Source organism: Melospiza melodia, chromosome 3, assembly GCF_035770615.1.
Source record: "Melospiza melodia melodia isolate bMelMel2 chromosome 3, bMelMel2.pri, whole genome shotgun sequence".
Classification (NCBI taxonomy): Eukaryota; Metazoa; Chordata; class Aves; order Passeriformes; family Passerellidae; genus Melospiza; species Melospiza melodia.
The window spans coordinates 45,351,152-45,369,327 of NC_086196.1; the positions used below are offsets into that span (position 1 = coordinate 45,351,152).

The window sequence follows — 18,176 nt, forward strand, 5'->3', positions numbered from 1 at the left end:
CAAATTTAACTTACCCAAAATTTGTCTATTCCATTGTTTTAACCATTCTATAATGTAGTACTGGGCTGCTGATAATAGATAACAATAGCAGGAAGCCAGGTGGTATAATTCAATATTATGTTGTTAAAATGGTGAATATCTGCAATATGAAGGAATTCTTGAAGAAAGTGATCACATGTAGATTAGATGATCTGCCAGTCAGGTAGCTTTAATTAAGTCCTCTGACAAAAAACTACCAGCAACTGGAAATCAGCTGTTGTCAGACCACTCACTGAGCCTCATAGATGTTCCATGCACTGCTCTGCAGCAGCTGAGACTGACCTATGGATGAAGGATGTTCTTCACAGCAGGGAAGGTTTATCTGTCTGATGCTTTTACAGCTCCTTTTCTTTGTGGTCTCCTCTGAAAAAGGCAGTCAAAACAAGGTTAGCAACACCCCATATTGACAGAGAATTCAAACCACTCAAAAATTATGAGAATGATCAGAAGACTGAAGACAAGAAGACTGAAGACATTTTTTCTTGCTTTCTATAACAGAACCAGTCTGTAATGTCATAGACTTGGTCTCCATGTACACTTCCTATATTTTTGCAGTTAATTTTTATTACAATTAATAAGTTCTTACCATTGGAGATATTCCATCTCAACTAACTATCTGCTATCTAATCATTCTCCTTATTTTTCTAAACAAACCAGATGTAAAAGGCTGGGCATTTTATATAGAAAATATATTCCTACTCAGGAGGGAGCAGACTTAGGCTTGAAAATTAGGAAAAATTAATTTCATTACACTTTAAGTCAAAAAATAGCTGCTGAATCTGATACGATTTTTTAAAATGAAATCCGTGAAAGTCCCAGATTATTTTCTTGCATGCACCATCCTTTCTTCTTTTCCTCCTTCCCTCCAGTTCAACAAAATACTGGTGTTTATTCTCACAAGGAAAGACGCTGGCAGAGAGTGCAGAGCTTCAAAAGCAAGGCAGTGGGCTCAGACTCATTTTTGTACTATACAGCTACAACAATTCTGAATAATAAAAAACATAATAAAACCATAAGTATACATACAACTGTAGTTGCTCCATATCATCCTTCTCTCTGCACTCAGTGGATCTCTCTTGTAAACAGTTATAGCCACTTCTCATTTTTCCCTTGTTTCCACTAAGTTTCCACAGGGAACACTGCTATGGTCAGAGCAATGCACAGAATTTTGGCCTGTATGGATTGGATCTGTGTTTGGGGAGTCCTGTCCTGCCCTCAGTCCTCATGCATATCAAGAGGAGAAGATATTTGGCAAAATCTTCCCAGCTTGGTACATGCAGTGAAGAAAAAAAAATATACTATTTCCACAGCATCTGTAGACTTTTATTGTTATAGACAGGAGAAGCAAGAGGCAATTATTTCCCCCTTTTTAAAATCTTTTGATCACATAATAAATCCAAGGGACTCTTACAATTGTTCTCATATTCTGTTCAAATAATCCAAAAGCAAGGCGCATCCATACTGTGCAAAATCCCTTCTAGCTTGTTTTGTGTAGAACTGCCATTAAGGTAATTATCTTGCAGATTGGCTACAATCAAGATGACAAATCTTTAAAACTGCAAAAGAGCACAGAAAACAAAATTGAGGGCTTTTTATCTGCATCATATTAACTGGAGATTTTTGTGCTGCTCTTTCTTTGTATCCCCAGTGGATATTTTTTGGGGGAAAAAAAATCCCATCTTTTCTTCAAGTTAAGCACATTTTAATTTAAGCCATGTAAACATCCACTTAGTAGCCATAATTCATAGCTACAAAAAGATACCTATCCAACATATTTCAGAGCAACAAGTCTATTTAATTAATAATAATAATGCAAATCCTTTCTGAAGGAACTGCAAAAAATTGTGTGGTAACTTTGGGAAACAGGCTAATGTACTCTCAGTTTCTGTTTGAGCAGCATTAGGAGCTGTATTACTTTTTTTTTTTATTTCAGCTGAATGGAAGCAATAAAATATTGCTGTTAAATCTTTTCAATAAATCAACTTCCCATGCTTCCCTGCTGACTTACTACTTCATGGCAGGATAAACAGCTTCAGAGAAGATACAAACAACTCACTAGAATTCACATCTAGTTGCATTAAGTAGCACAGCCAAAAAGCTGTGAAGAGTTGCATCAGCTGTCTGACATAAGTACTGGAAAAGCACAGCATATGGATATTTGCACAATGAAGCAGAAGTAAATTTCCATTTTGAAAGCATCATCAGGAAACAGCTTGCTGGCTAGAGGAAAGTGAAATGTGATTTTACATTTTCGTATTGCAGCAACCAGATGTATTTAGCTGCAATAATGGCAGTTATAACTGGTTACAGGACATATTTTATTGTTTTATTTGACAAAGCACCCTGCATGATATTTAAAATGAGAGCAGCACAGAGTTCTCTGCATTAAGGAGAAGATTGAGGATGTACAGAGAATTAGGAATGAATAACTTCATAAGGGCTATTATCCGGGCTTCTGCTGGACAGGAGTTGGACTTTACAACTTCAAGCTACCTGAATCAGGAGCTTGTTTTAGTCCTAATCCAGAGTTTCTTTAGAAATGCTTAAAAGCACCTTTGAAACTTTAATCCAGGATTTTAGTCTATAGCTGCTTTAGGCTTACTTGAAGCAACTGACCTTTGGTTACAGCAACAAGAGAGGTCTTTCCTGAGCATCCCAATAGCCAAGCCTTCCTTCAGACTGTGCCAAGCAAACTTACCAGCCCATTCCAGCCACACAAAACACTGTGAGAAAATCCCAACTCACATTTTCCTTCTTTCCCCTCTTCATTTAATCTCTTACAGCATAAATAAGTCAGATTGTATCAGCTGTGAAGGCACTCCTATTTTGGGTGCAGTGTTACCACTTTCAGCTGTGATGGGAGCATGTGTTGCTGCTCATCTCCCTCCTGAGCCTGGCACAAGCAGCTCACTGTGGATCAGCTGGCTGGGGCTGGAGGAGTGGCACCCTCAGCTGCTCACTGCATCCAGCTGTGCTCCAGCTGCTTGAGTTATTCTGTGTTCACACAATTCCTGAAAGGGTGACAATAAATCTACTCCATCCTGTAATGAAAGGAAGGAAAACGGACAGGTGAAATTTGATAGTGATGAAAAAGAAAGGCTCATGGCCCAAGCAGATGCCAAATGACATGTAACAATAAAATAATGCACTTTTGCAGTAACTATAAAAAGCAAACACACCCATTTCACAACATTTATTTCCCTTTTATATTATGTGTGGTCAATGTCCAGGGCCTTGCCTTTGTCTTTTTGTATTTTAGCTACTTCCTCTAGCACTTTATTGCAGAGAACATCATATAAAGTGACAGTTATTGTTTCTATCTCCCTTTACACTTATATTCCTCAGATCACAAGGAGAAAAAGAAGTTGAATCACTGGAGGAAACCCCTCCAGCTAAGTTCATTCCTCCCATGCCCTTTCTATTATAGTGGCTGTTGATATGAAACTTAAATGTCTGTAGACGGTTGCAGTTCATAGTAACTAGTGTAGATGACTGCATTTCTAGTAACTAGATGATTGCATTTCATACTAATGAGTGATAAATGAAACATACATTTTGCACACTCTTACACACCTGGCCTTTGGGCTGGACCAAGGAAAAAGCTGGAATTGTGCAACCATTCCAAAGGGTTGTGAATTTGTAGGAACATCCAATAGTGTACAAGGTGAGGAAAGTGCTTAGGACCTCTACAGGTTGTGCTTGTGGAGGAAAGTTCTAAAGCCTTTCCTTCAACAGGAAAGGAAACTGGAGAAGTACTGTTTTACTGAATGGAATCTCAACAGTGGGGCTGGTATTTTAAGGTGCTCTGCAGCTTTGACCCACATTCATTGTTGTAAGAAGACTGAATGCCCCACACTTCAGAGAGCCTGAAATGACACACGGTATGATGGAGAAACCATCAGTTAAAAAGTAAAACCAAACTGTAGGAAAAGAGGAGGAGTTCTGACTTTTTGCTCCCCTTCACTTTCTGATGTCCTCTTGGCATGATGCACTGAAGTGGCAATCCCTTTCCAGGACTTCTGCAAAGTGTATCTCAAGTTCTCACAGCTCTAACAGCCCCTGTATTCACCAAGAACTGGAAGACATATAGTTAAGAACTCAGTAGACACTCTGATTTAGTAAAGAACAGAATTAAAAGTATTAAAATGATGTACTGGACATAAATGACAGCTGTGACAGGAAAATGAGAACAACTTTCATGTTTTTATTGCTGCCTTAGAAGCAATTGATAAACAGTACACTTCATATATAAATGAGCATGTGTCAATATATGACAACAAAAATAAATTACAGTGACATAGTATTTAACTTTACAAGGTTGTACAAAATTTCCAAATATGAATAGATTTCAACTTAAAAATTTGAAATAAGTTAAAACTTCAACTATTCTGAAGACTTAAAAATATACATACAGTTTCACTCAATCACATCATTTACAGTATGATATTTTAAGCTGTTTATTCTTATACACCCATATATTTTTGACTGTATTAGTGGAATATATCCTGCTATATGCAGCTTTGCTGCAGTGGGATAAAGGGGTTCCCTGAGGGCACAGAACAGGCTTTGAGTGTTTATATTTTAAATAATTTGATTACATATATTAGCTAGAAATATAAACCCAAAGTGTTATTTATCTGTCCTATAATGAGACTGATTTATCTGCTCTTTCTAGAATTTCCATTGATGGTAATGAGAATTTTGAAGAGAGCTTAACAGCAGGATTGAACTAAACTAAGTCTATTTGGCCAAGATGAATTAGGTAAAATTATTTAATGAAGTATTTGAAGAATATCTGTTTAGTGTTAGATGTCATTATAGACTACATAGCTAGTCCTGGCTATGCACTGGCATATTTGCTTCCATAACTAATAGAAAAATATATTTGATATGGTACTTTGAAGTAATGGGATGCATTATGGATTGGCATTTTTAATACCTCAATTGTGTGCACATGATTACTTCATTAAATATTATGAAGATTAAAAGCATTTACCAAAACTTCTTGGCTGTTGAAGATGTGATAATTGAGAATTCCAAGGGTCTAATTCAATCTGTAAAATAAGGTAAGGTGGAGGAAATTCATACTGTGGCTGGATCACTCCTGGTAACTTAAACTAAGGCTGGTGCAAACAGAATCTGTGCACCAGCAAAAAGGCAAAGGCTTGTATATTCAGAAACCATTCGTAAGAAGACAGATAAAGAAAGAAATTTGAACAAACTGGCACATGTGAGAAAATTGCTCAATTGTCAAATATACAGGAAGACACTTGTGCAGACGTAGGTCTTAAACTGCCTGCAATTAATTTGGTAAGAAATAAAAAAGAAATCCAAGATGTCTATTTGTGAGACTGAATTTTCTCTTCTCTGAATATGTTAAAGTATCTATCAGAATGCTGCACCAGTAATCCACAATCTTTCCTCCAAACAAATAAATGTTCTGTGTACATCATTTAAATGAGAAAGGAAAGAGTCATAAACAGGCCAGAGCTGTGCAATTCCTCATTTCCATTTTTCTCTAATGTTATTGGTAATAAAGACCACTGCAGTCTACAATTCAGCTGGAAATTGTTTTACAAGCCACTGTTTTTGTTGTGTGAATATGCTGTCATTGGGCAGCAGGAAGGAGGAAGGGAACTGTATTTATGTGTATATATATATATATATATATATATATATATACACATACATACATATATATATATATAGGTATGAAAATGGCTGGGGGGTGGTTTGCTCTATGTTTTCCAAGAGAATTTCTTTTTTCTTTGCAGGCTCCTGCCCAGAGAGTGCAAGGTGAGAGCACAAAACTGGTGATATGTTATGCTAGTGGGAGGCCACAGTCCAGCCCCACACTATGGTGCAGGGGCCTGGCTGCCTCCCACTTTTCTGGGGAAAAATGTTTATTTCTGAAGCACAGAGGGAGCCTTTCCCTCTGGAAAAGCCAGCTGGAGCTGGGCTTGGATCAGCCCCCAGAAAAGGCTGTTTTTCACCATCGCTAGGAGAGCACAGAGCAATTTCACTGAGCAACAGACTGGGTCATTAAGTGAATTAATAGCAGTCAAAGAATATTGTAGCATATGACTAGAGACAAAATTTCCTTCTACAAATCCACAACTAAGGGGAGTCCTCCCACACTGAATGGAAAGACAGTTTCCCCAAAGGAAAGCATCTACATGATGAAGACTTCAAAACACTTTCTAGATTGTTTACCCCTCTTGCAACTTGTAATCTCAAATTACTTCAATCAAAACAATCACATTTTTCTTAATTGAGTGTTCTGTGTTCTGCCCCTGTTTTGGCTCTTGAGAGGAAAAAATAACATGGAAATATATCTCAAAAGTTCAAGCAACATCTAGCAGTTATGTAAACCTTACCTCACCGACTGCTTGGCACACAGTGTATTACTGTACAATCAGATATGTCTTTTATATCCCATAATTTGTTTTTATCTTAACTAGCAAGCCACTCTATGAGCAGCAACTAAAGAAATGAGTTTATCTACTTATATTAAAGCAATTGTTATCAGGGGCATACAGGGTAAAAATAATTTGTAGATTAGAGTAATGTATTTGCAAGGAAATTTCCACACGGGAAGGTGCCACCTGATTAGTTTTCTGTGGAGAGTTAAAAAAAAAAAAAAAAAAAGGAAAAAAAAAAGGTGTTAAAGCATCTTGGCAGGAGAAAATCTCTTAAGAGCACAATGTTCCACCGTGATAGTTCAGTGGGAGCCAAGTTTTGACAGCCCATTTTGGGCTGAGACCCATGCGGTAAAAGGAGAAATGTGAGCTCTCATGGGACACTTGACCTGGAGCAATGTATTGATTTTTCTACCAACACACAGCCATCCACCTCCTGCCCTCAGGACTGCAGTGGTGGCAGTCATGCCAGAGGGGAGAATGAAGCATTTGAATCTCTCAGTACATCTCTTACTCTCATTTTTATCAGCTGCAAAAGTGAAGCTTCCTCTAAAACACCAAAGCCAAGGAAAATGATTGCTCGTCATCATTATCTGCCTCTACTCCTCCAATTACTGGGCTAGTGTTTTGCAAACTGCTGTCAATATGAGCTAGGGCCAATTATTCTTTCTGAGTGTTTACCAAGACATAGAATTTAATTAGATGGCAGAAAAAATGCTGCACAGCAAGGTAGGTGTTAGCAAAAAAAGATCAACTTGGCCAATCATTTAAAAAATGCTAATATTCTGTCTAGTACCTGAATGGGTAGCTATGACTAGATCAATAGACACCAGATTTTGAGCGAATGCTCAAGCACTGTCTTTTACACAGCAGAAGTTGAGGGGCTCTCTCCTACTGTTTCCTGTCATTTTATGAGTTTACAGTACATTCAACTCCACTGGTTTTGATGAAGAAAATCAGTTTTATAAGGCATAAAATTCAAATTTTTTTTCAGGAGATCTATTTCTGAGATGCTTAATTACTGCATGAAATTTCTTCATATATTTCAAAATCAGAAAGCAACAGGCAAAAGTCAATTTATTTTACATTTTCAAGCCTTAAAATATGTATTCAGATATTGTCTCTGGGACTTGTTTTGCTCCATAACCAGCAGAACAGAAAGCTTTCAAGTAATAGGAACATATCAGGAAACACATAAAATATGTTCATCAGATTCCTGCAATGTTATCTCTATTTCAATCACAAAAATACCCGCTATCTCCAAACAGAAGCAGGAAGCTTACGGCTCTTTCTTGTAACAGCCTGACTGGTGTGGCCCACACCCTTCCTGCCGTGGGGTGGCAGGGGCAGGAGCTCAGTTCCAGCTTCCCATGAGTGAGGCAAAAGTCCCATGACTGCTGGTCAGCTTTGAGGCAGGAGGAGTTGGGTTGAGAGGCAACTGGGTGATGGGACACCTCTAGGGACCCAGGGATGATTCATTAAAAAAAAAAATGACATCTTCACTGACATCTTCTAACATCTACAGTGTACAACAGAAAAACTACACATTATATTTATAATTTTCTTACTTCTTTTGAAAAGCAACAAATTGCAATTCAGGCTTTTTACAGCTTTAACTAAGAGCTCTTGTGTACAATTACTGTACAAACCTAGTGCATGGACTTCAATGATCCATCCCTATGCAGCTTGCTTTTGAGAGCAGCTGTCCATCCTTAGTCTTTATATTACTAGAATAATGAATTCTGTGTCAGTCAATATGCATTGCAAAGACTAAAAACCAAAATCAAACAAAAGCAAAAGTGGCACTTGTGCACATTAGTTTAAGTCTCTTGGCATTTTTCATGCTGATCCTTCCTGTCTCACAGCAGGAGAAATATGCAACTACGTAATGTAGCTGCACTGCTTTGAAAACAAGTGAAAGGACCTGAAAGGACCTTCCATCATATTTGGTGAAGGGCAGGGGCAGAGCAGGAGATAAATGCTGCTCTATCCTTCACACAGAGGATTTTGTTCAGATTACACTATGGTCAAGAAATCACATTCATTTTGAATAAAGGTACAAAACATTTACTCAGATATACTTCTACAGCCTGAAACGTGGAAAGTTTTGGTCCTAATATCACTTGTAAAATAAACATCATTAACAGAGATATGAGGCAAAAAAATGGAATGTATTTCAGAATCAGAAAAATTCATGCCAATGGAGGATAAAAGCTGCTTAACTCCATCTGATTTCATAGAGCTTTGCAGATGCAAAGAAATGACATATTTATATATTGATGGCAGAGGGTATTCAATAGGTATATTCAATAAATCTCTGTGATAGGTGTTTTCAAGAGGAGGGGAGTGATCTGTGTGAAGAATAAAAGTAATGAGTGGAGAAAAGTGCTGAGCATCAGGAAATACAGCACAGGCCTATTTCTTGTGATGGATCTGCATAAGCAGAGTGCAGCACTGAGTAGGGTTCAAAGTAAATTGGCTCATTTCTTTTGCCCCATGGTGTTAATTAGTCTGTGCCACAATGGTAATTATAATTCTTAATGTGGACACATTAAGCACAAATTAAGGAAGGCCATTTGGCCATTTCCTCATCTCTTTGGTTTCTCCAGAGTACGTAGTATTTCAGGAGTGACTACGGTTGCTTTGTTACCCAAAGATTTCAATACAGAAGAAAAATAGGCTTAAGAAGACTGGATGTTTTGAAACTACATAAGGAATCAGATTCTTGTCCAGAGACTTTATTTCCATGATAGTGTAAAAAATTTCTTTTGAGTATTTTCAGTAAATTAACTATGCCTGTATGAATGAATTGAAAAGTAAATTTAAATTCTCTTGGCACAACACTACCCTGTGCTTCTCTGATTGTTAGGCATGGTTGAGTGACGATTACCAGATCATTTCAAAAGTTCTTTCATTCCAGTAAGTGCACTAAATAACTTTGGTCCAGGATCAAGAAAGAATCTCCCATTAAATTGCCAGAAAATGCATATGCTCCCTGACAAACCAGCCCTGCTTACATATTAAGGCCTTATTATTTAGTCCTAGAGTGCCATAAGGAGGATCTCTTCATGGAGGCCTGAGTGGGGTGCCAGGATGCTCTGCCAGCAGTGTAGCTGATGGTGACGTGTGCTCTTGGCTCGCAGAGTCATTCATACACTGAACTTTTTTGGGCACTGTTTACATGTGTTTATTCACCCTTATGCAAGGAGGATGTGCACGTCTATAAAGCCTTTAAATGTCTTGGGGTTTTTTTCCACACTTTCTGCCAAGTTACATAAATTTTATAGCTTCACTAGCTTGGGAAAAAAAAGTTACCTCTCCTCACCACCATTCAATTGAATGGTTTTATCATCATTTTCATAAGACACTCCCTTAAGCCAGCATCACACAGTTAAGGATTTATTGTTTGAAAACTCAGAAGGGGGTGAATGACCTAGATGTAGTGGGTATTTCTTAGTCTTACCAGGCAAATGAGGTTTTTTAAAGCCTGCAAAATTCCATCCATGAGACTGGCAAATGAAAAGCATTATATTATGCAAAAGAAAGGGCAGAGCAATAGGATGGGATGAGAGAGGATGGTAATTTTTTCCCCCTCTAATTTCTAATGGAAGGAGTGCTGTTATTACCTCAAAGAATTTGCAGCGATGACTTGCTGTGTTTGTGACATTTGCCTCCAACTGTTTTCACAGTGACTGGATTTCTCTTTCAAGTTTGAGAAACTGGCAGTGATGTTCACATGGACATAGAAGCTTCTCTTACCTGAACCTATATAGAATCTAGTCTGAGAGGCCTTTTTTTCTTATTTGAAAAAAGGCAGCATGAGTCTGGGTAATGTAATGGAGGTAAACCTAGTGCAGCCTTGATGTAATATCTCAGTAAGTGAAATATGTTCATGCATTTCTAAATTTTGGGTAATGTCTAAAAAGCCAGCTCAATACACTGAAAACACCATATCCAGAAATAAGGACAATGCAATTGTAAAAAATATGCACTCAGGAAAGAAAGATGTGGAAACTTTTCTTGAAGATAAGCAGAGAAGACTTAAGCACAGTTTCACTGTCCAGTTACAACTGATGAGCCATCAAAGGCAATGTTTACCATGGCTGACAATTTAGCCTAAGTTTGCACATACATCTGTAAACATTGCTCTAGATGTGGTACACCTCTCTGTATGTGCGTGCACAGTAGGGTCACACACATCCTTCTGAGACATACACAGTCATGGAGATGTACAGGTACAATATGCACACCACACCATGCATGTAGGAATAGGCCATGAAATAAGTAGCATTTCTCTTAATGTTTTCCCATGTTACCTGTGCTCCCTCCATTAAACAACCCCTGACAGGGATTGGCTCTCTTGAGCTGTCTTGATATCTAAAATTAAGCAAAGCATCCTCAAGCACACCTAGGAATGGATCTGGAAGCAACTACAATGATATTTCTCAAGGAAAAAAAATACAATCTATGTTATACTTTGAATGTGCAGTGTGAGTGGTGAAGAGCAGTCTAAGTCCCAAATGCCAGTACAGCATAGGTGACGAGTTTGCCAGTTAAGATTGTGAAGCACTGTCAGTGACCTCAAATACTGTGATGCTCAGTCTCAACCAAGTTGCAGTGCCATGGTGTATGAAATGAAATAAGCATAGTGTAGAATTCACACTCAATTTGTTTTCAACAAATAGCACAACTGCATTATCTCTGCCTTACTTTAAAAGCCGAAGTACAAAAATTCCCAAGTATCAGACATTACAAATTAGCATTTTGCCCACTATCTTTCTGGCAGCTCAAAAATGTAGAAATAGAAAAGTGCAGATGCTATAAATGATCCATGCTTGCTACAAGGCTCCAAAGAAGAACATCCTAATTAAATGAAGTTTTTAATTCCATGAAAACTTGAATGTCATACATGCTTTAGCTAAGCTTCTAAACAGAGTGTTTGGGTATCATGGGAGTGCAGTGCATGAGTCAGAAGAGGCAGCCATCATTATGAACACCTCAGCTCCACCAGACATCTCTGCATACCCTTTGGGCTAAAAGGAAGCAACATACAAATATGTATCACTTTGACCTGCTCCCAGAAGCCAGGGCAATGGTATTTCAATGGGCAAATACATAAAAGATATAAAGAATATATAAAATAGAAAATCGCAGAGGGTAAAACTACCATGATGAATATATATGCTTTTCAAAAATTCCCAAATGCATGATGATTAAAATACATGATGATTCATGAACTGTGTGAAGTTCAAGCTACTGGTGGTTTGGGAGAACATCGCTAGGGACAGGTCATCCCCTGGTCAGCCTTGGTGAACAGACCATTTCTGGCACAGACCAAAAATTTCTGCTCATAAGGAGCTGGCAAATGTGAAGCCTTCTCCAGTTGTTTTTGATATGTTTCATACATCTTTGACAACTCCTGAAATTAGTAAAGTGTCTTTTGATAATGTAAGATCAGATAATTTTGCATAGAGGGACTGTGAAAGGAAAAGAAAAAACACCTGATAACAAGACAGGCTTGTAGAGAATATTTTAACACAAGAATCTAGGAGCCACCTGGAGGAAAATGAGGGTTTACAATCTCGAATATAAATTTGAATAGTGATGCATAGTCAGTGGGTAAGGGGTGAGTGAAAAGCAGTTTCAAGCAGATAGTATGACACTGCTTGACCATCCCTACTGTATATAGGGTCACATGATGATAACTATTTTTAAAATTTTTGATGCTGCTTATTAGGGAAAAAAAGTTTAAAACTTCCTTTTGCTTCAATATTTGCATTCTGTAGAGGCAAACCAAGTGTATTTCAGGATTTCTACTCACTTTTTAGATCTATAAGGTTGATAATGAATCAAGAGTTTTTAGAATATTCTTGCAGAATAAGTAAAGAAATATAATAATCAAGACAGCCAAGTAAGAAAATGAAGCTGCACATAATTGAGCAAGTCATCAACTCTCTCAGAATATGTGTGTGTATTCCTACTGCCAGAACCCTGTAGCCTACTTATTGTTTAGGTTACACAGATCCACCAGTTTAGATCCTGGGAACTACTCAGGACTTTCCTATACTTGTTTAGCTTTAAATAGTGCCAGATTGATCTGTAGTTCACTTTTGTTGAAAGTGTGTTATGCAGGAGTAGGAAAAATGCTTCATGCACCATGGCCCCGGCCCTCAGGTCTTCAGATCAGACATCTCTCACTGCCTATGCCAGTACAGAAGTAATAAACTTCTATCACAATTTCACACTGAAAAAGCCAAACATATAATGTATTTTGCTGCCTGTTCAGAGACGGACAGTGATTGAGTCTGTTCTACAAAGCTTTCTCCAGACTACCCATTGGCTCCTGTCTGGCTATCTCTTCTGACTTTTTGGTCCTTTTCATGTGGAGTCTAATCCTGTATGATTGCAATTAACGGAGACTGGTCTCTGAAAAGCCAGCTTTCAGAGCTGTGAGGAGGGTTAATGGGACTGAGCTGTTTGGCTGCCACAGAATGACGCTTTCTACTGTGTTTCTGACTTAAATCTCCTCAAAACAGATGAAATATTACACATTGTACTTCCTAAAAGTAATTCTGTGTCATTGGTCTTGCATTGTTCTTCTTCTGCGACCTATTATGTGTGCCTGTGTTCATAAATAATATATCCACTAGTGCATACAGCTAAAATTTTTGTGTGTGCATGGGTTTAAAGCAAATACAGCAACATATAAAATACAAATTAAATTGATGCTCACTGTACTTGTAATACAGCCAAATTCTTAATATTTTATAGTGCATATTCCATTAAATAAATAATAACTAAATTGATCTATGCTACAATATGTGTATACATACACATTTTATGATACCTGTAAATAACATTTTAAAGCCTGTTCACACATCAAAAGACAGGTTGTTTATTTCTCTGTTAGAACAATCCAAGGATTTAACTCTTCCTATTATGTAAACAGTGGTGACAGACGCTTTCAAGGAAGCTTAACTTCAATAAAAATAATAGTTTCCCATTTTAAAATCAATACTAATATACCATAAATCCCCCGATGAACTCTGGCTTCCTTGCATGCTCTCACATTTTGTGTATTAGGGGCACAGCACTACTCTAGATATCAGAATATAATAATATGGCAATACATATAGATATAGATATATATTTAAATGTTAAAACATTTTTAGGTCAACTTGAGTAATGAATAAATTTAATTTATATGCTTCTTTCTATAAATAAAGGTAATTAATTTTCTTTGCAACATGGGTGCCTTTGTATGTGGGTAGCAAACCAGCAAAACAATTTCGGTATCTTTAGTTCAAAATGCAATTGTGACATAGATGAAGCTTTAACTTTTTTCTTTTTTGTACTAAAATAGTACTTACAGTAGAGTTCAATATAATTTATGAGATTACTTTAGGGTAGACATTTTAAGCAACTCATACAAAAGAGAATTTTTTTTTAATAACAAGAAAGCTAGGAATAGTCTATTCATTTCTCAAGCAGACCTTTATGAATCACTTTAAAAGGACACTACAGCTGAAGACTGAAGAGCAATATTTATCAACATTAAATAAAACATTTGGTGAAATATGTATAAATATTTCTTTATATGAACATAACACAAAATTAAATAGTTTAGATACACAGACACCATTTAATATATTTCCACTGTTGTCAAAATCATCTGTAAACACCATCTCACACTGAATACAAAAGCAGCTTTAACATCAGTTCTGTATTCACAACACTGATGCCCCTTTGTAAAATAAGATACTTGTTTTATTTTCAGCAAAATAAGAGTCTAAGCAACAACAAAAAAAAGTTTTGGTCAGCTCAAAGGAGAATACAAAATAATCTTTCAACATGTAACTAAATCAGATATCAGATTTAGAGCAACAGTTTAAAGTACAATCCTTTCCCCAGGGGATCTCTGACATTTATAAATCATGTTTGGTGCAGACCACCTCACAAATACCAGGAAATACTGGTCATGTCTAAACTATAAATATTAAAGCCCTTTTAAAATTGTCTTTATCAAAAATTGCCAGGTTACAAATTGGCAATATCACATTTTTCACACCACTGAAGAACCTGGCATCAAACGGATTTAGGTGCACTTCTCCTGATGATTTTTAAAACATGTTGTGAACAACAAACACTTTTTAGTGAGCATCCTTCACATGCAAAAATAAAGCATTTCTTTGAAACAAATCATTTGCATCTGAAGATCACAGGGGCAGACAGTGCAAGCAGCAGGGCTCCACCAACTTTTATCAGAAAGTTACAACTTGAACTTTCACGGGAAGCCGTAGAGGTGCTGCACACAGGATGTGAGCTGGCTCTGAGAAGGGCGGTGCATCCCCACGGTGCAGCTCAGGACAAGGTGTTGCAGGAGCCACGTGTGCTTTGGCAGCAGCACGGCCTCCCCAGCAGGACACGGGGCTGCTGCTGATGGTTGCACCTACCTGGCCCCTGAGCAGCTCCCTTTGTGCAGCCCAGATCTGGGCTCTCATTATCCTGTGCCCTGCCAAGACAGCTTCCTGCTCTTCCCTGAATGCAGCCTTCAATTCCTCTCCCCTTTGTATCATTTAATGATCACTTTCAGGAGGGACTCTGAGCTCAAGATTAAGGTTTTACTGGGAAAGTACCCAATTATAAAACTCTGTAAACTCACAGGCTATGTTTTGGTTATCTCAGTTTGAAATGTGGACACTATGTTTTGGTTCCAGAGATAAACTTGAATTTCAGGTGGCAAATAATGAGTTATATACTTATAACATGATTTTCGAACTTTTAAAAAGTTTCAATCACATGTAATCACGATGGGGGGCCCTGTAAAAGCTAGAACAAATAGGTCACCTCTTTCCTGGTATGTGTGCATTTCAGAGGTGTGAATGTATGCTACGCATACATACACACTCACACACACACATATAACATCAGCTGCACACAGAGAAACTCAGAAATCAGGAATACGGGGTACAATTAACAATATATCAGAAGAGAAGTAGACAGGAAGCTCTACCAGGACAACAAGAGGCAATTTATCAACCTATACGGTGTCTCAATTTCATAATCCTGTTTCACTAGCTTGCTACATCTGTATGTAATTTGAATTGAAAGTTGTTGGATTCCTTGGAAAAAGAAAAGTTGGGCTAGCTAGATGTGCTTACCTGAGATCCCAGAGTTGATTATAATCAAAGGGCTGGGCACATCAGTAATGGGTTTATAATTGCTATACAGCTTCTCACAAATTCATAGGAAAACTTTATTAAATCTTTCACTCCTTAGTAAAAATGTTGAAGTTTCTTAGTTTTTGAATGTGGATTGACTTTTATATTAAACTGGATTTATTGAAAGGATAAATAAGCCTGGCAGCTGCTTTCATGTCTAAATCATAGAATCAGCACCCTGGACCCACCTTCCCTCATCAACCCATCCTGTCTCATCCCTTACTACCTTGCCCATCGTGCCCTGTCCCATGCCATCCTGTTCTGTCCTATCCCACCCCATCCTGTCCCATCCCATCACATCCCTGCTTCGTTATTTTTCTATTTGTTTAAAAAATACTATTCTATGAAGCTTCCCTAGGGATCCGCTTATGAAAAATGACAGACTGCCTTTGCTGATACTGCTGTTTGCGTCGTTTTCGTTTGTCACACTGGCACAGCAGCAGCATCTTAAAAGTGTTTCTGAATGTTTTGTTACACAGTGCATAGCACATGGGGTTCACTGTGCTATTGATGTAGCAAAGCCAATACCCCAGGTTCCAGAAAGTTTTGGGGATACAGCTGCAAAAGGTGTTCACCAGAACCATGATGTTATATGGGGTCCAGGTAATGATGAAGGCAAACAAAATGGCACTGAGTGTCTGTGCTGCTTTCTTTTCTTTGATAAGTGACATTCGTTTCCGTTTTGTGATCTGACTTCTGGTCTTCAAGGCAAACTTTTTTGCCAGGGTTGCTTCCTTAAAGGACAAGGGCAGGGCTGTCGATGTCTTGGTGACTGATGAGATGCCATCAGAAGCTGTGGTTGTCTCTTCTGATTCTGGTTCAACTGGAAGCTTAGTAAAGCTCTTTTGGAAATTTCCACCATCCTGAACACCTTTGGGAGGGTGCAATTTTTTAGGTTTCTTTTCCTTTGATTCTGTGTCGGATTTCTGCAGTTCATCCCCTGACTCGTGCAAATCTTCCGAGGAGGGTAGTTTTGTGGAATTGAGGATAGCACTGTGACCAGGGAGCTTCAGCACGATTGAATAGATGGCCCTGGTCTCTGCAGCAATGTCTTCTTCATCAGAGGAGGCTGAATTTTCAAGAGAGGCAGCAGCATCATTGTTGTTCCAGCTGTCGCTGCTGCTATGCTCTTGGTCCCCCTGATCTGTGCTGGGTTCCCAGCTCTTCATTGTGAGCCAGAAGTGGCAGCGTCTGTATTTCTTTCGGGCGGAGCGTTTCATGTTCTGCCGCTGCAGCTCGTAGCTGCTGCAGCTCCGGGAGCTGCCTGTCTGGTGCACGAAGCGCGCCGCCTCTGCTTCGCTGCCCGAGGCCTGGAGCCCTGCTAACTCTTTGGTGCGTTTCTCTGTCTCCTTGTAGATCCTCCAATACAAAATACTCATAATGGTGACTGGCAAATAAAAGGCAGCTATGGCAGTGCCAAAAGTGATGATAGGTTCACTTAGAAACTGGATGAAACATTCGTCAGGAGGCACAGTCCTCTCCCCAACAAAATACTGCCAAAACAAGATGGCAGGGGCCCAAAGAACAAAAGAGACGATCCATGCTAAACCAATCATTATCCCAGCCCTTTTGGTTGTTCGTTTGGCTCTGTATGTCAGTGGCCTAGTGATGGAAAAATACCTGTCAAAACTTATCACGAGGAGGTTCATGACAGAGGCATTACTGGCGACATAGTCAATGGAGAGCCAAAGATCACAGGCCAAGCTTCCCAAAGCCCAGTGGTCCATGATGATGTATGTGGTATAAAGATTCATGGAAAGAACACCGATGATCAAATCTGCACAAGCAAGGCTCAACAAGAAGTAGTTGTTGACTGTTTTCAGTTGTTTGTTAACCTTAAATGCAACAATCACTAAGATGTTTCCTATGATGGTCACCAGTGCAAGGATCCCAGTGAGGAAAGCAATCAAAACTACTTGCCAGATAGTGTGTCCACCCAGAGGGTCTTTGCTTGTGGCATTGAGGGTCATGTTTGTTGATTCCACAGTGGAGAAAGGAAAACTCTCTGTGGTCTGAGGGAAATCATAGCTGCCAATGAGTGATGCTGCTTCATCAGGGAGTCCCGGTCCATGCGAATCTCTCTTCCAGAAGGAGCTCACGTTCGGTAAAAGGAGCGAGGATGAACTGTTATTATGCATGATCATTGTGGCTCTCTGACATAGTCTGTAGCAGAGAAAAACCAAACAAAAATCAAGTGAACAGGTGAAGATGTTAAATAATCATCCTCGTACATAAAATCACTTTAACACTTTGAAAGATGTCTTTAAAAAGCCAAGCTGTCTGTGACATATTTCAAGTCAAACCTTTGCTCATGTAAGGTAACTAACACAAACCTTTCCCCTATTTTGATATCTAGTGTTAATGAGGTTTTATTAGGTTACAATGAAGATGTCATATTATTATCTAATTCAGTCTACTTTTAATGCATTCATCACTGTGTAACTCAGAATAAGAACACAATAATAATGAATAAATACTGCTCTGGTAAATCAAACAG

The 18,176-nt window shown here is 38.4% G+C and overlaps 1 protein-coding gene across 2 annotated transcripts in view; it reads right to left on the reverse strand.

Moving 5' to 3' along the window:
- Positions 1-4,223: 4,223 nt before the first annotated feature.
- Positions 4,224-18,176, reverse strand: part of CHRM3 (cholinergic receptor muscarinic 3) — a 273,783-nt gene continuing 259,830 nt past the window's right edge. For both annotated transcript variants that reach the window (XM_063151574.1, XM_063151575.1), the window contains one exon: positions 4,224-17,842. In XM_063151574.1, the coding sequence (XP_063007644.1) occupies positions 16,021-17,842 (1,822 nt within the window). In that variant the 3' untranslated portion in view covers positions 4,224-16,020. The remainder of the gene's footprint in view (positions 17,843-18,176) is intronic.